A 27,191-nucleotide genomic window follows, 5' to 3' on the forward strand; every position below is an offset into this window, starting at 1 on the left:
TCTCTTTTCCGCAGACCACACATACCCCATCATTTTGGGAATACTTCCCCACAAAACTCTTAGTTCGCAGGCAACCTGCTCTAGCCTCAAAAAGCAAAGCACTGCCCTGGGAATTATCGTAGAAATTTTCCTTTCTGATGTTCATCTTCTCAGCCCTGTACATCTCTAACGGCGTTTTAGCTTCCATTTTTTCCCTCCATTTATTCGTTTCAATCTGCCTTGCCTCTTTTTTGGTTACCTTGGCTGTTTTGGATTCCCCACTGTTCCCCACTTCGTAAACGCCTGTCGGGTATACGAAGTAGTTTGATGATGACAGTCCGAAGGCTATTCCCACGGGAAACTAAGGGTGAGAAACCTCGCTCGGGAAAATTATAAAGGGAATAACAACTTTTCCTATTGATTTATACACTACTCGCACCCTCGTAGTAGAGAAGAAATGGAGTAAAAATATTACTTTCCTTGTACGAACACAGCCATAAGCATCCGAGCGACACAGCTCCCCGCAGTACAACTGAGCCAAATCTGCGGGTTCATGGCGCCTGTTCACGATATCGGCCCGCGCTGCTCAAAAAGTACGCCACCACCCTCTTTTCCCCGAAATGGGACCGAATTGCTCCTCCCGGTAATTCTGTTTGCAGCACGCCCTGGCAACAAATATGAATGCGTCCGTAATTGATTTCGAGCGGCCCGTATCGGTCTTCAAACGGCGGGGAGCAAACGAGTGGAAGAGCCAGTGAGGCCGACGCGGCAAACGAACTAAACAATTCGTCCAGACAAGCAAACGCATCCAGATAAGAATATATGCGCAAGGCGGCTATAAAAACACATTGCGCCTCCTTGTGTATAGCTTGTTCCGCATTGGGCACAAATACAGGGTTCTGCTGAAGCGTATATATATATATATATATATATATATATATATATATATATATATATATATATATACATCACAAATTTTCCCCATATATCCCATTTACTCCCTTGTAGTCCGTATTGTGGCGCGCTGAGTAAAAACCCTTTGTGGACCTGTGCGGAGGTTGAAATAAACAGACCACGTGTTTACGGCGAAATGGCTCAAAATTCATGCCAGAAATACGCGGAAAATTTCCAGAGCTACTACAGTAAGTTGGGGCGCAAATTTCCTTTTTGCGATGGAGGCGGCAGTTACCAAAAAAGGGATCCGCAGATATTGAGACGTAATTTGATTCGGGGCCCGTTGTACAAACAGCCTATCCTTGCCCGCATTGCCAAGGGTAGAGAAAAGAAATATGGTCTCTCTTTTTTTTTACTTTTTACCTGTGTTCTGCGCTGTTTGCGTTCGCGCTGGGAGAAGCGATAAACAGCAAGAACTACTTTTATTTCCCGGCAAACTTATTGAAGAGCGTACTGAGGTTTATAAAGAATCAGCGCAGCTTCTCTCTCTCTCTCTCTCTCTCTCTCTCTCTCTCTCTCTCTCTCTCTCTCTCTCTCTCTCTCTCTCTCTCTCTCTCTCTCTCTCTCTCTCTCTCTCTCTCTCTCTCTCTCTCTCTCTCTCTCTCTCTCTCTCTTTCTGTTGTGCATGCTGCTGAATGGTTGAAGGTTTTGTACACTATCTCAAAGGAGACAATAAATGCGTAAATAAGTAATGCGTACTTGATTAATGCTACTACTGCAAAGAGAAAAATATATGATCGGGGTGGATGAAACGAGTTAGCTTTCTCGCCTCACAAGAAAAAGGCCTGATATCCACCCAGGTTACTAGGGACGAATTCGCTTTTTTTGTTGTTGTTGTAAATTCTCTCTTGTTTTTTCAGGTTGGTCAAGTTTAGACGCTGAATGTATAAGGCCAAAACAACAGGCTGTGAGACAATGTTTCAGTTATTAAATTGTCGGGCGGTCAAGTATTGGCTACAGGTTTGTTGGCTCCGAGGTGAAGTACATCACTTGCGAACACAAAACCAGGTGTTGAAACACTTCAGGCAACTGTTAAATGCCTAAATGTTTGGTTGCTGGAGACTTTATTGCTCTGAAAGAGTTGAAAAGAAAGCTAGGAGCGTTGTTCCAACTGATTCATCGCTCAAGCGCATAAGGTGCTTCACAAGACAAGTTTTGTTCCTGTTTGTTCTCCTGATGTGCGTGTCTCCCGCCCTCGATCGCCACCCAAAGATACGCCACCCAAAGTCATGGGTGACGCGTACATATGTGAACACACTAACACAGACGTAACAAGTTACGTACCCGTACCCGTGCGCAGGCATGCGTGCATTTGGTTTCACGTGATCTGAATGTCCGTTCGCATTTCTTTTTTCACTTTCAGAGGCGGCAGCATCGGTCGAGGGCCGCGTGCGAACAACCCTGAGCTATGAGTCGAAGCCTGTTCTCCGGCCAGGCGCTCTGGAGCTGCGTATGCCTGACGATGCTCATTGGTGCCCTCCTCACTGATGCCGAGGTGGACTGCAGGTGAGCGGCTTGGTCTCTTCGGCTAAACACGGTGCTCGGAACCACTTAACACTATCAAAGGTCCAACGCGTCCCGGCGAGACAACCCGGTCGCCATTCTTACCTGACAGTCACTCGTGGCTGTGCGATAAACTACATACTCGATTCACAAATCTTTTATTTATTTATTTATTTATTTATTTATTTATTTATTTATTTATTTATTTATTTATTTATTTATTTATTTATAATATCTCAAGGGCTCCAGTCGAGGGGTGTTACATCAGGGGTTAGACAGTTCACTAACAGATGATTTGTTCGATGGCTTCTTCGAAATGGGCGACGAACGAGTGGTTGGGGGATGGGTTGGGGGATAGAAGGCGATAGCTGTGATGTCAGTTGAGTGAGTGAGTGAGTGAGTGAGTGAGTGAGTGAGTGAGTGAGTGAGTGAGTGAGTGAGTGAGTGAGTGAGTGAGTGAGTGAGTGAGTGAGTGAGTGAGTGAGTGAGTGAGTGAGTGAGTGAGTGAGTGAGTGAGTGAGTGAGTGAGTGAGTGAGTGAGTGAGTGAGTGAGTGAGTGAGTGAGTGAGTGAGTGAGTGAGTAAACTTTTTGCAACAGCAAGCGCGATCTTCAACGCACAATCTTCCAGGCACAAACGTGTCGTGGCTTAGTTTCAACTGAGCGAACGAATTGCGACTGCCCGCCGGCGGCCGAACGACTAAAGGCTGGGCCGACTAATTCATGTCGGAGGGTCGGTGAGCCGTGCATAAGCGCAGTCAAGCCAAGCCATCTCGTTTTGACGTCATACAAAACGTCATGGGAAATCGGCAAGGAGGATGCCGAGAAAATGAAAGTATTTTAGAATTGATTTTTATACTGAACAAAGTCGCGTAAACGCAGCAAGATTGGCCGAAACATGTCTTAGAGGCTCCAGACTACAACTTACTCTAGTAATCACGCAATGTTTACAAATCATTTCAGTGTTCCTTGAAGCCAGATGTTTCACTCACTCATGCATGCACACATAGGCGTGCGCAGAGTTCTAGATTAGGGGGGGCAAAGTCTTACCGCTGCGCCCCCCCACCCTTACACCGGGTATAGGAACAAATGGTCCCGGAACAAATGGCCCCGGAACTTATGGTCCCGGAACAAATGCTCCCAACTCGAAAGTAGGAACAAATGGTCCCGGAACTTATGGTTCCGGAACAAATGGTCCCAGGCACCTCTTCGGGCAAAATGATTCTATAAAACTCCACGTGGGTTCTCTGTTCAAATTTGTTGTATTTTGCTGGAGTGCAGTTTATAATTTCCTTACTTCTTCATTTTTTGTTTTCTTTGTTTTTCAGATTCCGTTAAACCGGTTATCTCAATTTACGCTATTATATCGATTAAACGCGGTATTTCTGCCAACCATGCATTTTTGTGCTAGTGCAGGGCATTACACGATTGGCCCGTTTGGGGAATTTTTTTATTCGTATTTCCGCCGTTTTTCTCCGGCCTTTTTTATTTTTCTCTTCGCATTTTTGTACGTTGAAGACGAATATTGTTATTGATTACTTCTTTCTCTCTCTTCAGTTATTCGATTTTTGTAATGTTTTCATTTTTTCTGTTTTCGACTTTTTGGTTTATCAAAACATCGTTATTTCAATTATCTGCCTTGTCACTATATAACCAATGAATGCGCTACGTGCAAACACATGGGAAGAATAAACCACGTGGGAAACATGCGGCTCCATCCGTGATTTACAGAATACGTAGAGGCATGCGTCAGAAAGAAGCGCCATCAATATAAGTTTCTTGTGAGCAAGCACTTCACGGGTGTGTGCTTAGTGAGTTCTCTGATCCCTCCCTCCCCCTCATACGTTTTCTCAGTCACCGCAACTATTTCCAGGCACGGCCAGACTTAACGCTCCCTTCCCGTTTAAGAAGATAGTTTGTTAGTCCGGCCGTGTTCCAGGAAGCCGCACCTGTAGCGGACGCCACTAGTAAGCGAGATTGGTGACAGGCACAGTCTCCAGACATGCGGACGTCTGATCGCGAGCATCGGCTGAGCCACTGGTCAAGCCAGGCTGTCGTGACAGTCAGCACCATGGCCAATTTCTTCTAAAGAGGGCAATGAGGGCCATCTCAAGCAAAGAAATATGTTACCGAAGCGAATACACTTAGAGCCACCACATGAGAAAATTATGGCAGCCCGTTATTGTATTCGCTTCAAACACCGGCCGAGGGCTGCCTAGTATACGCTGATTTTGATTGAAGTGTCTGCCACTGGTCTGCCACTGGTTTGCCTGGTATTCGGAATAACAAAAAAAAGGCGTGCAAAGGAAGCACGCGAGGACGTACATGTGCGACAAAAAAAAAAACTGTATACCGCATTTCACTCAAGTAAATTCAGCCTTAGCAAATATATTATATATCAACAGATGCAAAATATATTGTGCACAAATACAAACATATAAACATAAACACATTGACCCCCTTCCTTCCCTCATACAGGCGCTCATGCATAGGAGCAGTATAGTGGTGGGACCATTTCTTCCTAGTTTGAAGTTGGGACCATTTGTTCCGGGACCATTAGTTCCGGGACCATAATTTCCGGGGCCATTAGTTCCGGGACCATTTGTTCCGGGACCATTTATTCCGCGACCGCCTTACACTAACTCCCGACCTCTTCCCACTGAAGGCCTAGCGGTCCGAACGCAGTGCAGAGGGATGGTTATAAAATTTTTATTTCAATGCGATGGAACTGCAACACATACAGAATATTTCTGAACAGAAATTTGTACTTTCATGTGTTACATCGGCAAGGTATGGGGCAAATTTGGCGCCCCCCTTCAGATGATTAGGGGGGGCGGCCGCCCCCCCTGCCCCCCCTGTGCGCACGCCTATGCATGCACACTTAGGGTGAGTGAAATATGAGTTGAGTACTGGTTTGAGTTAGAAAATAGGTCGGGTATTTCTAACAGTATCTCATGCAAAATAATAAAAGACGCGTCACTTGACGATTCAATCATGGGAGAAAATTCGCGATCCCTGCACAATCGCATTACAGAAAAATAGAATTATGGCTGGGGACATGTCTGCAGTTCACTATTTATCTCTGCACTCACAATCTTACTCCAAGGCCGCCGCGATTGGAAATATACTCAGTGATTTTTTTTTTAATGTAAGGTTCCAGCAATGCGACAATATTGCTTCCACGTTGTGAGCCGTCTGTCGGCGCAAAGATGAACAGCAAGAAAAAGCGACTCTCGCAGCGGAATCGAGAAAGGCCAGTGCCACTCGCTCGCGTATTGTGCTCGCCGCAGGATTGTTAGGCTCCTGGAGTGGTGCGAGCAATATAGAACCACACGTCGCGGTGGCTCAGAGGCTAAGGCTCGGGGTGATGAGCCCCAGGACGCGCTTTAGATTCCGGCCGCGACGGTTGTTTTTCTACTGAGGCCAAAAACGAAAACGCCCGCGGTTCTCGAGATTTCAGTGCCCGTTAAAGATTTCCAGTTGGCCCAAATAAAATGAACCACGCGACACTTATTGCAGTGTTTTTAGCAGCGAACTTGTTGTTGCTGGCCGTAATGAGGGTGGTGTGCGGCGTCATAAAAAAAAAAAAAAAAGACCGTGTCATAGTTACTCTCCCCGTTTACCACGCTCGTGAGAACGCTTTTTATGAGGAGCGCCCGGCGTCTTCCAGGCTTGCGCGTGGCGCTAACAAAAAAAAAAACAGTTCACGCGCGTTCGCGCCTTGAGAGGGGAGTACAAGACAGCTCGCGCTACCAACGCTCAGTTCGCGTGGCCGGTTGCCGCCGGTTCTAGCGCGTGCTGACGCGTCCCGCTTTGGGAGAAATGTCAAAGCCTGCGGACAAAACGTCCGGGCCCGCCAGTCACGCATGAGGAAAACAACAATATAGATGAATATGGCGATGACTACTACTACCACATAGAAAAGCGACGACGGAACATGTAAATAAACAATTTCAAACCTAATTACAATGCATGGTGGTGTGTCCTTCAGTTCTAACATAGAAAGAAATCCTCCAGCTTCGCTGTAATTCTAGCCTTGCGCAACTCAGTGCAAGCTTCGCCAGTTTTTTTGTAAAATATGAAATGCTTTCAGAACGTAGTCATCAAGCGCATTCAGTACAAAGCACTCCTAGTCTTTGGAGCGAATTCGTGTAATCATGACACCGTGTCACGCTTGCACGAAGACTCCAAAGGAGGGCCTAGCACTAGTAGCGTTCGCTGTAAAATTCCTGACGAGCGCACGGAATGATCCTTGCTCTCTCCGATCACAAAATTCAATATTTCGGCGATTGCGCTCGCGAGCTGCCCTTCGGCTTAGATATTTTAAGCGCGTTATTACGTAAAGACAGGGAGCTATTGCTGAGAAACGAATGGATTGACCAAACCTTGAATCTGCCCAAAACTCTTGGGTGGCTCTTGCTTTGGGAGCAATTAAATATTTACCCAATAATGCTGGGTAGGCGTTTGTTTAGAAGTCGGAAGACGTCACCGAGCTGTATGTATGGCGAATTAGGGAAAAACGAGCTACAACATGTTTGCCAGGGCCTTCAGCATCTTGACAGAGCGATGGACAGTCTGTTGCGTTCGAAACTGTATACTGCTTGCTACTCTAGTTCAGCAATGTCTCATTTCTTCCTGTAGGTTTACAGCTGGATCTACACTGAACAGTTTAGAGCGTGCGATGAATTCTAAACTCGGACATTTTGCTCGCTCCACGACAAAGAATAGCGGTTGGCCATGAAGCGTTTTTGACTTAGAGGAGCTTCGTTGCACATCGGGCCTGAAATGGACTCGCCGCGGTATATTGCCATTTCGGGTGTGAACATCGCCCGCTTCTTTTTTTCTTTTCTACACATTGCCGCATTTGTTAAGACGAATGAAGCCTCTCCGAGCGAATCTGGGCGAAGCGTGAGCGAACACCTGTAAAATTGGAATTCCCTGTAAGCGGATTCCGGATAGAGTGAAATCTTAAATTACCCGTTCAGACGTCCGTTAGCTATGCCCGATTGTTTACTGTACCCGGCTTTGTTGATATCGCCGCGGCCGTGTGTGCGGGGGAACGCGCTCTCTGAGCCGCGGCGGTTGAAAACGAAATAAGGGAAAGATCGTGCCGTGTGTTTTCCCCTGTGGTCAAGGAAGACGTCTGGCTGAATAAAATTGATGGCCGCAAGATTGAGCTCGCTGGAAGGGAACCAAGAATAGAACTAACTTTCCCTTGCTTTCTTTTTGTTAATGTATAAGAAGCGGCGGAAAAATACAGAACCAACTGTACGGTGATATGCCGGCCGGTGTAATTCAGAAATCCCTAATTTAACGCCAACACCCCTCTTAATGTAGCACGAGTGAATGTCGGGATAAAAAGGGTTAAGTTACGCAACGAGAAAAACCCGTGATACAGCGTTTAACGCGCGAAATACGTCATGTGCACTCCGAGGGAAATCTTTTCTTTTTTTTCAGCTCTTTCGAGTTAAATCCCGATGTATGGTTGTTACTAGAGCAGAATGTTAAATTTGGTAAAGATCTTAATTCATACAAACATTTTGTTTATAGGAAGAAAAACATCTTAAGCTCCTGTCGGCCTATTTCTAAAGGCACCCGTTCAAAAAATAGTGTAGGTTAATATAAATTTAGCCCAAGGTAGTGCAGTAAGCAAGTTGGAGCAAGGTACCATACATACTGCTTAAACCCTGAGTTTCAGATGGGCTGCTTGCGTAGCAATAAGAAAAAGTAATGAAATTGATACAGATGTTAGACAGTTAAATGATCACGGGAAGTGGTTTGGGAGACACACTCACCCACACACACACACACACACACAAACACACCGAGAGAGAGACAGAGAGAAGCGGGGGGGGTGGAGAGGGGGTCAAACCTATCACCTGTTTGAAAGTGTTTTCAAGGAAGACGACAAAAGCCAAGTTGGGAAGCTTCAGGAGGATAAAACTTAACAGCGTTTTTCCAGCTTCTGACAAGATCGCATCGACGCGTATGTTTAATTATTTGCAGTACTGTTAGCCACAAAGTACTTACAGTGCACAGCAGCATTTTTTTTTTTTTTTGCAAAATGCATCCACAGGCGTGTTTGAGAGAGAAAGAAATAGACGTTTATTGCACTCAAAAAAAGCAGCGAATGATGATCTTCGATGCTGTAACGCTGATCATCCAGGGTGGTTGACGTCCCTAGTCCGGGATGCCAAAGCCTTCAGCTGCTTGTCTGGCCCGGATAACTAGGCCGCGCTGGATTTCCAGAACCTTGCTTGCTGCACAGCAGGACCTCCCACTGCTCCGTAAACGGCGCAAGGACCTCTGGGAGTCTTTTGACACCCCTGCACTCCCATATAACATGTGGTAGATAGTGCTGGGAGTCCAGCAGTATTAGCAGTTATAACTGTAGAGACTGGCGTGAATTATATGCAGTTGCGTGAGGTGAGTGAAGGAGTTTGTTTGAACAACCGTTTCTGGAAGAAAAAAAAAACGATTGATTGACTGCTTGTCAGTCTATCTGAAGAAAGGTTCTTCCGTGAGACGGTATCCAATACAAAAAATTCAGTGCCTTTCCACTCTGAAAGCGGATGGCTGGCGAAGCTGCGGTCGGTAATTTCGAAGTCGTCCTAGCGGTTCAAGTTCAATTTTTCTTCGCGGATAGTTCCTACGGATACTTCCGTAGATAACCATGTATTGACAGCAGACAGCAATTCTGTAACGTTGACGCGTTTTTAGTGTGAACTAATTAAGACGAGTAAATTAAACTCGGCACAATGATGGATCTTAACGGCTAATTGTCATTAAATTTGTTGTTTCGGGAAAATTTCGATAGCACAAGAGTTGGAGCCGTTTTCAGTGATCATACTGCCTCAGTAAATGGCCGTGCTTCACTGTGCAACGCGCATTGTGGAAAAGCCAGCTTGCAAAAAACGAGTTTACCTCGATATTTAAATTCGGCTTCACCTTTGAACGCAGATGCATTGCTGGGAAGACATATTAAAGACGATAGGCTTTCCTGGGTTACTTCAACGCAGAAATTTTGGTCTGTCTGTCTGTTTGTCTGTCTGCCTGCGACTCAATTCAGCCACCCGGCCAAATTGAAACAGAAGCTGCACAATAGGTTTATATACCCACAGCCAAATCTAAACGTCCACGTCCGGTTGCAATGTTCATAATTGTCAACATTGTTGAACAGGAACAAGGCATTACGAAAATATAATGTAGAAAATCAATACATAAGTGATATTTGCAGTGTTCCTTTATTAAAAAATTATGGATGCATGATTTTTGCGCAGCAAATGAAATACATTCACTGTAGAAAATGAATTCCCTCTATCGCCTGCTGTCGCCTGCGCCACTATAGCTTCTGGCAGCATTTTATTTCAGGGGCAATATGAGCCCCTCATGGCGAACTATGAAGGCCCTTGTACATTTTCTTATTTTTTAATAATGTTTTTATTGTAGAAACATGTTTTCGTGCGGCGGCAAAACGGGCTCCAGAGAGAGCTTGACCGGATATCAGCAGAGTATGTCGTCGGGGCCACCTCGATAACAGCTTTGCTGTTAAAAATGAGAACTGAAAGAGGCAATGAAGAGAAAATGCAAGTTTGGCTCATTGAAATCACTGCCTTATCCCATTAACGAAGATACCAATTCCAACCCAAACTTGACACAATCGGTTCAAATATTAATTTAAATAATGGCTGACTCTTGCGGTACTCCATAATGCGAAGTTCTTGCGCCGCGCGAATTGCGATCTTCTCGGGGACGGCGCACAGCTGCTGTTTCTCCGGAAGTGATCCCGGGATCAGCGAACGCACGGCGGCGCGCGCTACTCTGCCGCTATCTCGCAGCGCGTCTCCGCCGCCGAGCATGTTGTTGTAAATTGTGTTTGAATCTCCCACGCAAATGTCACGTGGTTTGGATGAGCCACGCAGCGAGGATGATGACGAAGGACCGATGCACGTGCAGCGCACAGGGTGGGCTGGGCTGCTGTGGCGCGGCTTCGGCATACTGCCCTCACCCTCACACTTCCGCCGAAACTTCGTCCTCTGCTTCCCTGCGGGTTCATGTTCGATGGCCTCTTCGTTCTCTCGTTTACCTTATAGCGCGTCACCGCCGGGGAGCGTCTCATTGATTGATTTTTAGTGATATTCCCTACGGAACTGGGTGATTACGTGTCAGCTAACCAAGAAAAAACTAATATATATATGTTTTATGCTCGCTCTGTTCTACCATTAAATCATAGTGCTTGTGGGGGCCGAAATTTCCCTCATGTAGATTTGGATGGATACTGTCCCATTCCAACACTATGTGCGGAAGTTTCTGTTTCCCTTCCGCACACAACGCTTACCTCATCATTTTGTGTAGACTTCACCACAAAGCTCTTAGTTCGCAAGCAACCTGCCCTAGCCTCAAAAAGCAAAGCACTGCCCCTGGAATTATCGTAGAAATTTTCCTTTCTGGTGGCCCATTTCTCTGCCCTGTGCATCTCTAACGGCGTTTTAGCTTCCATTTTTTCTCTATTTATTTGTTTCTATCTGCCTTGTTTCTTTCTTGGTTGCCTTGGCTGTCTTTGATTCTCCACTGTTCTTTCCGTATTTCTTCGTTAGCCTTCCAGTTTTCCTTAACCACTGCGTGTTGTTGTGACTGGCCATCCGAGCGCAGTCAGCGGTGTAGCGAAGTTGCCTTGCTCCGTCCGCTATCGACGTATCGACGTAGCTCAGGGCAGAGCGATGAAGTTCTCGAGCGGACGAAAACTTGAAGCAACATTTATATACAGTATATGTGCAAGGGTAACAGAAGCGTTACGTGGCTCGCACAGAGGCGACAGCACGTCTCCACTCAGTGCCTCCGAAAAGTGCGGAACTCGCTGTGCTTCCGGTCTGGTTTTATACCCCCGGGAGTCTGTTGCAGCCGAGAGCGGTTTGAATTGCTCCAATCAGGACTCTTGCTGGCCGAAGTTTGAATCCGACGAATGTAGGCGAAGCGATTGCGTCAGCCAAAGCCGCCGCTACCAGGCACGTAGCTGCATGTCTGCCGCGGGCCGCTCGTCCGGTGCATGGTACGGCCCAGCCGTTGAGAACAGAAAAGGAGAGGTGACTCTGCGGCTCCTGCAAGTTCGGGCACGCCTGCCGCGGGTGGTTTGGCCGAGGAGCGAATCGGCCCCGCTGCCGGCGCGTCGCCCGGTGCAGCGAATTTGGGCTGGGCGCTCTGGCACAACAGTGTTCACGCTTTTAATGTATACGTCCCCCAAATCTTCAGCTGCCCACCTACGTTGATCCATTGCTCTCAACCTCCTCTCAAGACATGTTTTACTCCGAGCTTCTAGAACTTCAAACGACGTCCAGCCGATATCTCCCTGCACTGCTTCGTCAGTTGTCCTACCACTCGCTCCTAAGGCCAAACGGCCTATCGTTCTCTGGTTCACTTCAAGGCATGAAAGGTTCTGGTTCGCTCCACCTCGGCGTACCGCCCTCCCCCTCATACTTTCGCCACACTTTCCTCCTCCGTTTTCCTTCTGCCTTCGGTGTCCCCTTCGTTCACTCGGTTACGAAGCATGGCGACGCCGTGAAACCACAGTAGCGGGCGCCCAAGGGCTGCGCACTAAAACAGATGATGCAACGGCGTCTCCTAGCCACTTTCTCGACGTGTCTTATGACGTCACAAGGTCTCATCCCAGTGAATGACGACCGCCGACCAGAAGCACCACCAAGAAACATGGCTTCGCACTAGCATTGGTGTTTCCCGTTCAGTTTGATCGCACCACATGGCTGCTACGTGAAGTTAACAAACTGAGAAGACAGTTTTAGTAATTTCCTCTGTTACATCACAGCTGGCGTTGTGTAGCGCGAAATTTGAAAGCTTTTCATTTCGTTTTGGGAGAAACCGTCTTCCCGGGAAGCAGTAAAGTTAGGTGCGTTGCCAAAGGCTGTAGTTAGTTCGAATTAAATGAGTTCATGTTTTCTCTTCTGATTCCCATGAAATAGACCCACTCACGGCGCGCATGGCAGAATGGAGAATAATTGTCACTTAGGAAAGCCCTAGGGCGTTTTGGGCAAGGCAGTGTCGAAGTCTTCTTTTTTTTTTCAGTTCCTATCATAAAGCTCTTTTTGCAAACTTATAGATACTATCTGTAAAGTTATTGGTGGCGCTCGGATAAAGCGAGGAAGGGAGAGGAGTCTTGACTACAAAGGTACGGAGTGTTGAAACAACACTGACATTTCTTAGCAACACCAGGCACCAGCGCCCATTTCGAAAGTAATGAGCGCAACGGAGGCCATTCTTTAAGGCTTCCCGGTAACACTCCCCCGGTGATCGCCACCTACCTTCGACGTATATAGGAACGACGGAAGAGGCGAACGCCAGCGCGAGGCTTCCACGCGTGCCCACCACGGAGCAAGGAGCACGTGCCTCGACCTCATACCTGCTCGACGACACGTAAGAGAAAGAGAGAGAAAGGGAAAATAAAGAGGAACCAAGCCGAGGCGAGCAAGCCGTTGCCATGACGCAGTGCCGAGTTCCCGGGCTCGCGCTTTTACCACGCGCCAGCGACTTTGATTTTCGCGCTACCTCGAGGTTTCAGGGGTTGTGCCCGGATTCTTTACGACCATTGGCTGAACCCCTCCTTTTCTGTGCCGGAGCGGTTTGGCAACATCTTTGTGCCGGCCGAATGCGTCGGGGCGACAACGGAGGGACTTTCTTGAGAGCCGTGCCCGAAACTGGCGTGCCTTTGAAGCACAGCACTGAAAAAAGTGATCTGACGAAACTGTGTGTTCGTGCGTGTGGGTGCGTCTGAGCATACACGTGTTTGTGTACGTAAATGCGTGCGGGTCACTGTTCATGTGATTGCGTGCGGGCCTGCATGTGCGCGTACAAGCATAAGAATGTATGGAAACAGCAAGATTCCCCCCCCCCCCCCCCCCAAAAAAAAGAATGACCATTTTCATCATTTTCAAAACGTGAATTACAGCCCACCTTCAACCCCAACCCTTTTCTTTGCGTATACGGCTGAACATATACGACAGGATAGATTGCAAAGCGCCTGCTGTCCTATTTTATAGAGGAAAATAGGGGCTGATGCCTCTTGAGAGGACGGGTCTATCATCCGTATGACCGAACGCACATCAGACAGCAAACTCCTAACCACCGATCTGTATCGTTTGTCTCTGTCAAGTGAACAAAAAAAATGAATTACTGGCATAGGTGTGCTCACAGGGAAAATAGGGCGACTAAGGCAGGACGGAAAACTAGTGAACTTTTTAAAAAAAACTGAGAAATACCTTCAGTTATGTCACTTACAGCCCGGACTTTACATTTTTTGCTGACCAGACGGCGGAACTGTCGGAAAAATAAAATTTGCCCTGATTCATGCATGGTTATATACCAGAAGTATACAACAATCTGAATGGTCTGAAATTAGTTTCTTTGCTTAGTATAGGATGTAAACTTAACATGTCACAAACATGCTGTAACGTTCTCCATTTTCGTCTGCACTGAATTTTCGCGATTCGAAACATTTGTGAACCTTTGCGCCATTCGAATTTTTTACATCCCATTAGTAAAATTACGTTCCACCACGCTCTTTCTGCCGCCGGTGGTTGCCGGGTTGAGCGTCCACCGGGGCTGTGAAAGACACAGTGTGCATTCGGGGGCCTTGGTGGCGCCGGGAACGTACCTGTAAAACCCCCAAAACCGGTAAAAAAAAAAGTCGGCGTTTGTGTGGGACGACAAAGGTCAGGAAACTGACCCGGCTTGTACCGGAAGTCGCCGCTATGGATTACAGCGGCTGTGAAGTGCATTTTATTTTTGCTTAATGCAGAGGTAATTTTCGAAGGAACCCGATTCGGAGGGGGGGGGGGGGGGGGGGGTGCTCTGAAAAGAATTGGCCCCCTCTCATGCGCTAGCCTACGCACGACTATTGTTCTGGAACTGTCATCACTGATAGAGTTAACTCTTATTCAAACTGTAACGGAGGATAGCTAAATTAGGTATAGGAGTAGGTTTGATTCTTATGGGATAGCAGCATTTAGGCAGTTTGGACGGTTTGCATTCCCTGAGGTAAATATGGAGGGAACGAGTAAAAGCAAGGAAGTGAAGTCATCGGCGTGCAGATAACAGAACACAAGTCGGTTTCTGGCGGTTCCTCTCAGAAGTGTTTTCAAAAATAAACTTGTCAAGTAACTATTTTCTTGGAAGTAAAGAAAACGGTCACTTCATTTCGTTTTCCTGGTTGTCCAAAGGGCGACAAAAATAGCATTCTCTGAATAGGGAGACGCCGCTTGTTTTCACAAAGGAAGACTTAGTGGAAACCTTCGTATTAAAGTGGAGGGGGGACAAAATGACTTTCTCTCCTTTTTCTTTCTAGTGGTTTAGCTCATGAAGTCCTAAGCCAGCCTAAAACGGCTGAACAAAAGCAGAAATAAAAAGAAGGCACAAAACGTTGTGACGTAGGATGAGAGTTACAGAGCCTGCTCAGTGTCACAGAAAATGAAATGAACGTACAGCAAAGACCACCAATCCTGTGTCGGTCTCCGCTGCTCGTCGTTTTATTTGTTTGGTTCGTGCTGCCGAATGCCGCTGCAATATCTGCGCCCATTCATCTTCTGGGCCAATACGAGTAGTACCAGTTAGTAGATAATAGCGAAGTTCTATCCTCTTTCTCTCGGTAGCATCGATGGCATGTTTAAGCTGGCCCCGCAAAGGAAATAAAACAACTATAGATGAAACCCAGATCGCTCTTTGCGGCGTACTGTGACCGGGAGATAAAAGAGCAAGCAGTGAAGTTTAGGTTATACTATGTCCTATGAAAAAGTTGACTGCCGGTTATTGCTCCACACTCCTGTGTTAGTTTTCCGAAAAGACTAGTTAAGGCGTCGTCGACGTATACTGGGGTTAAGCTATAATCCTGTCGAGTACATGGAATGATGTCTGCTGTTCGCGAGAGGCACACTCGCTTTTATTGCAAAGTCACCAATGCTGAATCGTTATTGCTTTGCAAGCAGGCTTAAGGGGGAAAAAAAGGAAAGGTTGTCCATTCGTTCGTCCTCACTGGGACTAATATCGGGGCTTGGGAGGTACGCGGCGAGACATAGACCAGAGACAACACACGCACCAATAGATAAAGGCATCCGCTTCACGCTATACTCAGGTACAAGTTAAGCGGCCGCTGTGCCTCATCACCGCAGCAGGCTGTCACTGCGCGTGTCGCAAGTAGTGCGCTACTGGGAATATTTCGAACATGGCACTAGCTGTTTCTGTGATTTCTGGACTTCATCATCATCAGCATATATACGCCCAGTGCAGGGCAACGGCCTCTCCAATGAATCTACATTTATCCCGGTCCTGAGCTAACTGCGACCAATTTATCCCCGCAAACTTCTTGATCTCATCTGCCCATCTAACTTTCTGCCGCCCCCTCCCACGCTTGCCTTCTCTAGGGATCCGCTCTGTTACCCTTCATGACCAACGGTTATCTTGACTTCGCATTACATGCCCTGCCAACGCCTATTTCTTCTGCTGAATTTCTACTAATGTGTCCTTAAAACGTGTTTGTTTCCTTACCCAATCCGCTCTCTTCTTGTCCCTTAACGTTACACCTATCATCTTCCGTTCCATTGTTCGCTGAGTCGTCCTCAATTTAAGTTGAACCCTCTTACTGAGCCTTCAAGTTTCTGCCCAGTAGGTGAGCACTGAGTAGCGGTAAGAGACAACTGTCGTACACTTTCTTCTTCAGGGTTTTGGACTTAATATGCTTATAAAGTACTGAAACGACGACAAACAAACTACGCGAGAAAAGGCAGACGACATCACGCATTCGTAGCAATCTCACTTTAAACGCGCGCACCTGTTGACATCCGGGTCCGTCGCTTAGCGGAGTGATGCCGTACATGAGCTATTGCCGTTCTTAACTTATTCTCAAGTATAGCGTAGATGGCATGATATGAACGAGGGGCCATTCCCTCATTCAGATCGTAGAAGAGTTCAAAAAGGTCACCGCTTTAGTAAGGACCCCAGCTGGTTCCGGGGAAAAAAATGAGAGAAAGGGGTTGTAACGTGAAAGAAGGGAGGTCATTTCATCTGCGCCTAGGAATTGTGTGATACCCATATTTACTTATTTCTCTCCATCAGCCGGTGAGTGGCCAGCGTGAATTCTCGATGAACCTCCTCCCCGGAATTATTCCTGCTCGTTTTTTTGTTGTTTTTTTTACCCACCCATCCACCGACATTGAGTGACGCACGCCAAGGAATGGGACGAAGGAGGCTAGAAAGAGAAGTTGTGCGGGTACAAGAATTTCACACGTGTAAACCAAAGCAAACAGAAAACCGAACAACAGCGAGTGCGCATGGGTGACCATCGTGCACGGCGTGATTCAAAACCAGGGTGCGACGAGTCGCCTTCATTTACAAAGAAATTGATGTTCAGAGGACGAAGTTGTCACCGAATTCTCCAGGGAAGACCTCCGTCTCCCGCGCCACGCGACAAGACGCCTCCCCCCTCCCCCCTCCCTCCTTGCTTCCTTCCGTCCTTTTCTTGCTTAGGGAGGGAGCTCGCACGAGTGCGCGCAGTGGAAGCCACGACAGCCGTGTTAAGGCCGAAGGGCACCCCGCGAACTTGCCACACACACACACGCACACTTCGAGCGCGCCGTCGTCGTGGTTTCCGGAGCGGAGGAGCCCCTGCCGTACGCCAACTTTTTCGGGTTTTGCACCGCGGCTGCATGCAACGTGCCGCTTCTCCTTTTGTCATTCCGTCTCCGGCGGGCGTCGAGCCACAAACTGTCGGTCGAGGCCACCGACACGGCAGTCTGGCTGCTCGGAGGAGCCCCGGTAAAGGAGAATGTCGATTTCACGGGGGCTTTTGTTGACGGACAAGTATCAAAATTGGTTTTCGAAATAGCGCGAGGTGTAGGGTGGACGCGCCGGCACACCGCCGCCGCCGGGCCTGCGTCGGAGGAGTCTTGTCACGAATTCAATGCACAGGTTTTTTTATCTGCATTTTTTTAGGCTTACGGTAAGCCTTGTGGAGTGATTGTGTGCAGTGCATGTGCCCTTTCAGATATTTTCCGGGCTTATACAATGGGCCAGAGCGGCGTACAATCAGTGCAGTTGAATACCAGCCATAGACTCTAGCATTTAAAGGTTGCCCTCACGAACCTGGCAGTTCTTATAGACACGTATAAATAGTGACATGTGTCCCGAACGAGCGTGCGCCTTAGGGAACGATTCTTTTTGCAGAGGAGATAGGGGAAATAGAGCCTCAATTCACCATGCGTAGAAGGACGCTTGCCTAACACAAAAACTAGCGGCTTACGCAGTTGGTAAGTAGTTGTCAAGAGCGGGGTAATGAAAAGTTTTGTGCTTACACAAGAAAGCATAAAGCCCCCCCTCCTTATTCTTCCATTTACCAGCGCCACGTTGTATTCGCCAGGCGCTGGTTGCTGGTGATCGTGCATTCTCTCGGATGAGTAGAGCCACCGATATCGAAAACAAATTTTTCATCCTCGTATTAACTTCTATTCCTTTGTTTAGGCTTGGAAGTTTTGTGGGTTGTTGCCAGAGAGAGAGAGAGAGAGAGAGAGAGAGAGAGAGAGAGAGAGAGAGAGAGAGAGAGAGAGAGAGAGAGAGAGAGAGAGAGAGAGAGAGAGAGAGAGAGAGAGAGAGAGAGAGATAGAGAGAGAGAGAGATATCTTTAATGAAGTCTGGCGATGTTAGCCGAGCTAAAATGCCTAACTTGCTACGCCAGTTGATGACGTGATGAAGATGATGGCGATTATGTTCAAGAACTTGATGCGCACAGAAACGGCTAGCTATTCACAGCGACTGGTCTAGACCTGTGTGTGGCAGGTATTCTGTCAGAGCATTTGTAGCCCCTAAAGCCCGTTTGGAACACGCTCATGGTCCTGAAACACCCTTTAGCTGCATGTACACGGAAAGCGGCAGTCCCAAAGACACTGCGATGGACACTCTTTGAGCACTCAATCGAGCACATTCAGAGAGCAGATGCTGCAGGGTTTCTCGCCCATCACATGCAGTGTGGGCTGAGTGGCGACGTAGTTCGCATCTTAAACAGGAAAGAAGAAACGAAGGCATCACTGGTGCATATCGCCCGTACACACTCCCTGACGCAGCGAGAAGCCACATGACGTGTCTGAAGCCCGTGCGCTTCGTGGCATTACGCGACTCGATTAGCTTGATTTCAAGTAACTATAACTCAAGCAGGAGCCTACAACAACGACATATAGGTCACCTCAACAGAGTTTCATGGTGACTGCGATGACTAAAAGGCGTTGCTGTTTTTGATAATGTCCCATCACGAGTGTGCCCACTATACGAAGGGGCTCAGGGGGCGTGGTGGAGGTGGAGAAAGGCGACGCACGGGGACCACGTGTAAACACAACGGTAAACGAAACGGGTCTCCGCATAAAGCGACACATCGCGGAACGTCGTGATTGTGTTTCATTATCGAGAAAGTTTGGATAGGTTACCTGGACCGATTGGATACCTGTTTTGAATTATCGTGTCTAACTGCTGTAATGCTACCGTGTTTTATTTTTGGTAATCACTTCAGACCCTTATTATTGTATCAACAGTCTTGAATTATCGCGTCTAATTGCTGTAATGTATGTACGTATTTATTGATTATTAGGAAAAGAGGAAGGCCCACCAGCAGGCGTACATTGTCTCTCCTAGGGGCGGACATCAGAACGCCTGCTGGTATAGGGGAGGGGGGATTGGGAGGAAAGAGTACATAGGAATAGGGGGATAGGAGAGAAGGTTAACAAGGCACAAAAATTTCTGTCGAGTTTTATTTTGGGTAATCTCTTTAGAGTCTAGACACTTACCATTATCTCAACAGGATTGAATTATCGCGCCCAATTGGAGTAATTCTGTCGAGTTTTACTTTTGATCAACCCTTCAGACACTTATCAGCATCTCAACAATGTACTGCAGAAAGCGGATCAAGATAGGACGAACTGTAGAGAAAGAGTTTGTTCCTAAACCACTAAATATCTACCCCGGAGAAGTAAGACGAAGTTCTCTTTGACTCATCAACTCATCGTTGGTTATGTAAGCCGGGTCTATTCCTGGTATAGAGTCTGAGGTAGAAGAGGAGCAGTAAAGGCCCGTTCACACTTGCGACGAAAGCGACGGAAATTTCTGTAGCGACGGAAATTTCTGTCGCTTTCGTCGACTGGCATCGCTTTCGTCGCGCGACGAGAGCGATCGGTCTCGACCAATTTTTTTCGCCTCCGTCGCGCCGTCGCTTTTGAAGCGGAAGGAGGAGGCGAGTCTTCCTGACGTCATATCCTGCCAAAGCACCCGGATGCTGTGTCTCCACAAGCGGCGAAGCTCCCGTGAAGACTCACTCCGAGCGCGAGACAATAACAAGAAAAGCAAAAAATAGTCGCCGCCCGTCGCTCGATGTCGCGTGCAAGTATGAACAGCAAGAGCGGTGATCGCTTTCTCCTTCGTCGCTTTGTCGCGTCGCTTCGTCGCAACTGTGAACGGGCCTTAATTCAAAGTATGGACTTCTTTGGGTGGCCAAAGAATTGGGAAATGAATGGCCTTTTTTGGCTGGGATGGGATACACTGCGTAAATGAGCATGGCAAGGAAGGACAGTTTTCTCCGATTTGCCGACTTGCCTCTCTCTCTCTCTCTCTTCATGACACTAGAAATGGATAAGGCATGAATACATAAGGCAGGTGTACACCAACGTATCAACCATCTTGCAAAGTTTTCGCTTTCGTAATTTCAACTAATCTGCAATACTACGGAACATTCGAACAGTTTGGTGTACTCGCTACAGGAATGGGTTAGTGCACACCGTGCCTCTTCCATTCCATAGTGTGAGGAGATCTTAATGTAACCAAGGATATATATATATATATATATATATATATATATATATATATATATATATATATATATATAGAAATAAGGGTTGGCAGTCAAGGAAACCTCGGAAACCAAAGGGGAGGATGTGGTAGGTTATTGAAAGAGATAAAGAATTTTGACAGAAAGAAAGAAAGTGGAGAAAAAATGCCCGCCAGGTGGGATCCGAACCCATGACATCCAGAATACCGGTCTGGTGCGATAACCACTACGCTACCGGCGGGGCGATTTTCCCCTCCACTTTCTGGGGTATTTATATTAAGGTTATTTTTTTTGTTTCCTGTGCTTGGGGGGTGGGGGGGTAGCCAGCGCCACTCGGACTACTCCGGGTGAAGGGGACCTTCTTTTCTTTTTTTTAACCCCCGGGCGTGACTCGAGTGTCTACGACATGTCAAGAGTGGTCGGCCAGCGTTGAACCCTCTTAAGCTTCCTTCCGAGTAGCTTCCTCGGACTTCCGAGTATTCCGAGTGGCGCTGGCTACCACCCCCAAGCACAGGAAACAAAAAAATACTTTAACATAAATACCCATTATATATATATATATATATATATATATATATATATATATATATATATATATATATATATATATATATATATATATATATATACGGCTCAATTCGACGCTGTTGCCACTTTGGACTTGGATGACGACGCCGCGGTCCTCGTCTTTTTTTAGGTGGTATTTTTGGGGGCTACAGTGATTTCCGACACAGGGGACGTGCAGGTGACATTAGCAGTCGGACGTGACTGTGGATTATGTGAGGCCTGTGAAAATTATTACTTTGCTGTTTCATAAAAATTCCGGTTACTGACGGTATGGATTCCTTGTTAGAATTAACTGTGTGCTGCGAGCTGGGGGCAACTTAAAATTTCCAAGTAGTTTTAATGGCTAAAAGCAAGCAAAGATGAGGGTGGGAATAGGGCGACTTGTTGGAATTTCTTTGGTGACGTGGGAGTCAGATTTTGTTTAATTTCCTCCAAAAGCTCATCACCCTCTAATTCATTCAAAAAGTTGATCGAATGAACATCGCACAGCGTTTGTACAGCCCGAAAACTGCGTAAGGGAAATTTTCCTCAAGCTTTGTCTACTCTGTGTCGTCACTGGTTAGGAAACGCGATTCATTGTCCTGGTTTTGCTAAAACTTGTTAGAATAGTATGGCCGCTTAAATCGTCCACCTAAACGCCTCAGCCGTTCTGCACAGTGGTCGATTTTTTTTTTTTTGTTCAAACTGTAACATATAAGAGTCCTGAAAGAAGTGTATCTGTTGAACCTAATAGTCCCTGAGATAGAAATTTAAGTTGTGTCAAAACATTTGTGATTGAATTTTGCTTGAAATGCATATCTAACAATCTGTTCTTTCCCATCCAGGAAGTACCCGTTCTACTACAAGTGCCGGGGCATCAGTGCCAAGCGCTCGTATGTACCATACAACAAGTAAGTATACGAATTCTTGTCCTTGAATACGCCGGTTTAAGATTAGCCTTTCTCTTTTCATAAACCAATGGAAATCAAAAGTCACCAGCTGCCATCGCTGCGTTGCGAACCGGACGCAGCGGGTTGATACACTAATGCAGATCCAATTGTTATTGAAAAACGGTATATTGTTATTATCGGCAAATTACTATTCACTATCTCGGTGTTGTGTAGGGTACGTCATGTATTGTTGAAGCGTCAACGAGGGAAAAAATACGTTCGGCTCATTCGGGAAAATTCCATGTCATATTATCAATCACACCGGGTATAATACAAAATGAAATATTGACGGATAGCCAGCCAATCTCTCGCACAAGCGCCTGTTACGTAACAAGGATTTGTTTAGGTGGTTCGCGGCTGCCGGCAAAAGTGACCGCCGATTAATTTAATTGTACAGTTGCCTTGTTCGGGCATGTTCTGTGCGATCATGCCACTTCAATATTAGCGTGGACTTAACCTTCTGATTGTCACCGCGTTCGGCGCTCAATGGACGACGCTACGTAACCTTATTATTTATGGGAGAGACATGTTCAGTTTTAGAGTTGTACGTTTACATGAGCAACTGGGATGCTTTCACAGAATAAACACCGCATGGCTACTATTTTTTTTTTTTTTTGCAAATGTGAAAAAACATTGCGTTATGCCTGTAATAAGACTTGGTGGCTGGCTAGTTGGTTCATGGCCTTGGAAAAAACAATTACTGGGTGGCCAGACGAGGATAGAGACAGGAGGGTGCCAAATAGCTGCTTTTAGATTCCCATCCGACTGCAGCGGTAGCGTTTTATTATATGTTTCTACAACGCGTATCCTTTGAAAAAACGGAAACTGCGCAGCATGTGTGGCATTGAGACCGCTGTCACAAGTTGTGGGTTCAAGTGAAGCCTCGGAATTTTCAAAAAATCGGCAGAAATTTTGACAGTTGTCAATTTATGCCTAAAAATTCTTACACCGCTTCAATGTTTCATCGACTTTGCGTTTTCCTGGTGGCATTAAACTCGTCAACCCAAATAGCGTCTCTTAATTTTCTTTTTGTTCAGGTAAAGACTTTGCGATTTCATTCTCAGATCTTAAACCACTGTCACAAGTTGTGGATTCCAGTAAAGCCTGGAAATTTTTTTTAAAAAGCGGCAGAAATTTTGACAATTGTCAATTCACGCCTAAAAATTCTTACGCCGCATTTAAGTTTCACCGACTTTGCGTTTTTGTGGTGGCATTAAACTCGTAAACCCAATCAGCGTCTCTTAATTTTTGTTTTGTTGAGGTAACGACTTTTTGTTTCATTCTCAGATCTTTTTATTTCTATGGGCAAACGCATGAACGCGCACTCTTAAGTACAACTAACTTTTTGATTCCGTTACTCCATTTTGAAGACATTTTCTTTATATGCGTTTTTTCAGTTTCCTGCGACGGATGGTGGTTGCCATACTTGGCTATCACCATCCAAATTGGGTGACTTCTGTTTAGTTTAGTTATATTCTATTTAGTTTTGTTATTCTATTCTATTCTATTCTATTCTATTCATTCTATGTGTTTTTGTAAGCTTCCACAAAGTTTCCAAGGACACACAGTAATCGAACTCGTATAAAAGTGCCTCTCTCTTCTAATCCACGCCCGTGAGGAAAACGTTCTAATTTAACCAGTGGAAATGAACGCTTATACCGCTGACACCCGTCAGCACGAGGTCCATGGGGACCGCAAAACACTTCGAATTACCCGAGCTTCCAATTAAACAAAAAGGCCTTATAATAACATTGTTATTAGTCACTAACAGGTCTTCTTTCTTGATTCCCTTCAGAATCTTGACGTTTGTCCCTAAGTCGAGCGTACGACACGGGTTGTCGTGATAGTTGAGCCTTCTGTAAAACTGAAGCGTGCACCATACAAGCTCATCACACGGCGCCGTGCGCAACAAAGAAGGCTGAGTACATCAAAAGAGAGAGATGTATACGCTGGCCCGAATCTTAGCTGTCCTTCCGCTTGAAGTGTGCGCTGCCTCTGTTTCGATAAAGCGGAATCAGTGCAGAACGCGGCGCTGTTTTCGCGCTTGAAGATTTTGGATTTTGCCGACAAAGGGCGGTCACCCCGATGTTTCTTATTCCAAATAACACCCAATTGACCGATGTAATTGGTTTCAGCTTCGAATTATCAAGCAGTTTCGTCCATTCAATTGTACGCAAAATTGCCGTGACCGGCACAGAACTCCTAGTCAACCACAAACTCCAGTTAAATTATTTTTTAATTATCGGGAGTCAACTGTACTAATGTTCGTACGTAGCCAGGCATAGAGGGTTGCAAAAGGCAGAACTACCCATACCAACAAGGTTTGCGTACCCCACCTTAGAAACGTCCTACGAGTTTCCGTAGCTGTTAGTGCAGTTAACAGTATAACACATGAGTACAGAAATCGCTTCACCAGATATAACCGCTCGCAACACCCAGCAATTAAAAGCGCACACGAGGAAAAACAACGGGATGCTGCGCACGCCAATGCGCCGGCCCATTCCAGGTACGAGAGGAGCGCCGAGGAGCGGCGCCACCCGTCCAGCTGCCCGGTCCCTATAGCGCAGGTTCCCTATTCACTTCACGGGCAGGACTTGCAACGGCAATTCCAAATTGAAGTGTGGGACTTCTCAGAACTCTTAAAACGCCCAAAGTTAACTCTGCCTCCCGCACGTTTGCTCCACAGGGGGGCGGAGCCAGTGTCCCTGAAGGTCCTGTACAGCGAAGACGACGAACCAAAGAACAAGCAGAAAACGCCGGTGAGTCTTTCCTTCCGCAGGTGGTTTTGCGTGACGCTAAACAAGGTACCACTAATGTGCAGTCACGAAGGTTATCTCACATACTATGCTGTCGATTCCCAGTTGGTAGCCGGGGGGGTCTTGTAAAAAGAAATTGCAAGTGATTCAGATTGTTGAAATAAGGAAAAAAAATGTCTTCTTTTCTTATTTATTTTGCGGTAATATTCATGCAATCGGAACTTTACTAACATCACCATCATTTCACATGGACCGTCTATCTTATGAATATACTTTGCTGAAACAAGGCGTGGGAAAATTCCTAGTGGCATATATCGCTTACAGTTTTACACTGCACGGTGAAAATGAGAGCATTACTGACGTGTCAAAATCAGTTAACAAATGCTTTGTACTTACGTCAATTTTCCCTTTAAAATTGCACGGGAAGGAGCTAGTTAGCTTGGGAGGTGGAGCATGCTCGAGAAATCTGAGAGCGTTTTGAAGAAAAGATGACAAAATTAAACGCTCTAGGCTGGCGTGGTATCGTCGCTCTTCCACCCCGCCTGTTAAATCAACAGGGACAGGTTGAAAATGTTTAATTTCACAAGCATTTATAGTAGGTGAGTGGTCAAAAGTCGAGAGCTTCACTCCGTGCAACCGTATACCATCTGTTCTGCTTAAATCGATCTGCGCGACAGAAAAATTTGCGTTTACAGAGTGTTCCACAGCAAGTTATAATGCAGAAAAGGCAGCAAAACAGAGCTACGCGCGATAAGCTGGGCCTGACTTGATTTTTTAAAATAATGAACCGCAGTGCCACCTATGGAAAGGGAACCCAGAAGAAAAATACAACAGAAATTACGTCAGGATCATCTGTAAACAAATGGGACATTCTCTCGTTTGTACAACATAAATTTCTGTCGTGCGACGGACATTCTGTAGTTATACTGCGGAGATTCCTGTAGCACAACAAACGATCCTGTGGTACGAACAGAAATCCCTGTTCAACGACAGACATTCCTGTTGTACAACAGAAATTTCTGTTATGCGAGAGAAATTTCTATTGTGTTTTTCGACTGGGCAATAGACTTTAGGGAACATTTTAAGTGCATCTATGCAAAAAAGCGAGAAGGCAAAGGTTTCAAGCTGCAGCGCCTTCTATCTGAAGTTCCGACACTCACATAATGGCGAAAGTTTGCAAAATGTTTCAGAACTGTCAGTGCGCAAACGCTATGAGGGTCGATCAGAAGAAATCTGCGCTCATTCTCTTAAGCTTCAAAAGATTAGCGTCAAAAATTCAGAGGATTCGAAAATTCTAGTCAAAAGACGAGGAAACAAACGCCAAAACAGAGATGTAACAATAAAGATGTAACAATAGAAGTCTTTGATAAGTATAGACAAGGGAAGCTATAGTGTCTTTGCTTTCCAAACTCGAAACCACTCATAGAACCCAACGGATCCTTGTTGGGCCATCTTGTTGGGTATACTTCGATTCTATGCCAGAGCCGTTGGGTTGTTTCCTAAAAACCTCGAGTCCTCGTCGAAAGAAAAAGACAATTAGCACTCAGCCACGTGCCCTGCCTTTCCCCTTGCCTTGTCGCAGGACGCGGTGCTAGCTTGGATCCGGGACAGGTACGGAGACGACCTGATCGACGCCTACGACCGGCGGCAACTGACCGAGGGCTCGTTCGAGAGAAAGCAGCTCTTCTGAGGAGCTCCGCTTCCCCGCCCGCTACACGCCCATTCGCTGAGCGCGCGAAGACCCGAATCTTGGCGCAGAGTCCTCCGGACGACACCGCCTTGCGCCGCCAAAACGAGCTGTCCGCACGCGCTTTGCCCAAATAAAGGCCTGCCGGGCCCTAGCTGTCCTATCCGAGTTTGGTTACATCCGGTACTAGCTGCCACTTCCTGAGCGCCCGATCAGACTCTACGTGTGAACTGTTTGTGTCCCTGCTTTAGGGCCTTGTATACGGGTCATAATGTACTTGTCGTGCCGTTCGCAAATGTATTAGGTTGCTTCGTTTCCCCTTTTCCCACTCTTTTTTTTTTCCTTTATGTTTTCACCGCGGTAACTCCTTCAATGTAGACGTGATGCGTGTTGTATGACAGTCTAGGATGGATGTCTATTTCATTTTCAATAAAAATTTCTAAAAAAGCGCACATTGCTCTTATCCACAGGTAGCTCCTAAAATCACAATTCATGGGGCCGTCCACTATGGAAGATTTAGTGGACGTCTACCCTGTACTAAGCCCGCTACAAACCCTAATGATATTGAAGGCTGCATGTTTTGCTAAGTGTAATCAGTGATCACATTTGGTACCTTTCAAAATCATGTAATAGATTTCTGAATTTGCTCGCACTTTATTAGGGGCAAATCAAATTAGGGGCTCGGGCTGTCGGCGTCTCCTGTATGCCCATGTAGTCACGGTACTAAAACACGGGGACCCTCGTTCTCGAACGCCTTGCGCTATAACGTCTCATCTCCTTGTGCAAAAGCGCCTACTAAAATAACACACCGGGACACTCATTTTCCTATTCTTGCGCTAAACACATGCTGCGGCATGTGACGGCTAGTCTGTCTCTCATTTATTTGCTTAAATCCGGTTCAACGCAAGAGAGGGCGCCACCTCCTCAGCAAGCAAGCGATTGCTCCTCCCACCGG

The 27,191-nt window shown here is 46.5% G+C and overlaps 1 protein-coding gene across 1 annotated transcript in view; it reads left to right on the forward strand.

Annotated features, from left to right (window-relative positions):
- Positions 1-26,686, forward strand: part of LOC144174762 (uncharacterized) — a 99,471-nt gene extending 72,785 nt beyond the window's left edge. Inside the window, exons 2-5 of the mRNA XM_077703620.1 lie at positions 2,297-2,439; positions 21,689-21,754; positions 24,480-24,552; positions 26,132-26,686. Coding sequence (XP_077559746.1) covers positions 2,342-2,439; positions 21,689-21,754; positions 24,480-24,552; positions 26,132-26,239 — 345 coding nt within the window. The 5' untranslated portion in view covers positions 2,297-2,341 and the 3' untranslated portion in view covers positions 26,240-26,686. The remainder of the gene's footprint in view (positions 1-2,296; positions 2,440-21,688; positions 21,755-24,479; positions 24,553-26,131) is intronic.
- Positions 26,687-27,191: the final 505 nt, after the last annotated feature.

Source organism: Haemaphysalis longicornis, unplaced genomic scaffold, assembly GCF_048455015.1.
Source record: "Haemaphysalis longicornis isolate Haplotype H1 unplaced genomic scaffold, Haemaphysalis longicornis Haplotype H1 scaffold_3, whole genome shotgun sequence".
NCBI lineage: Eukaryota > Metazoa > Arthropoda > Arachnida > Ixodida > Ixodidae > Haemaphysalis > Haemaphysalis longicornis.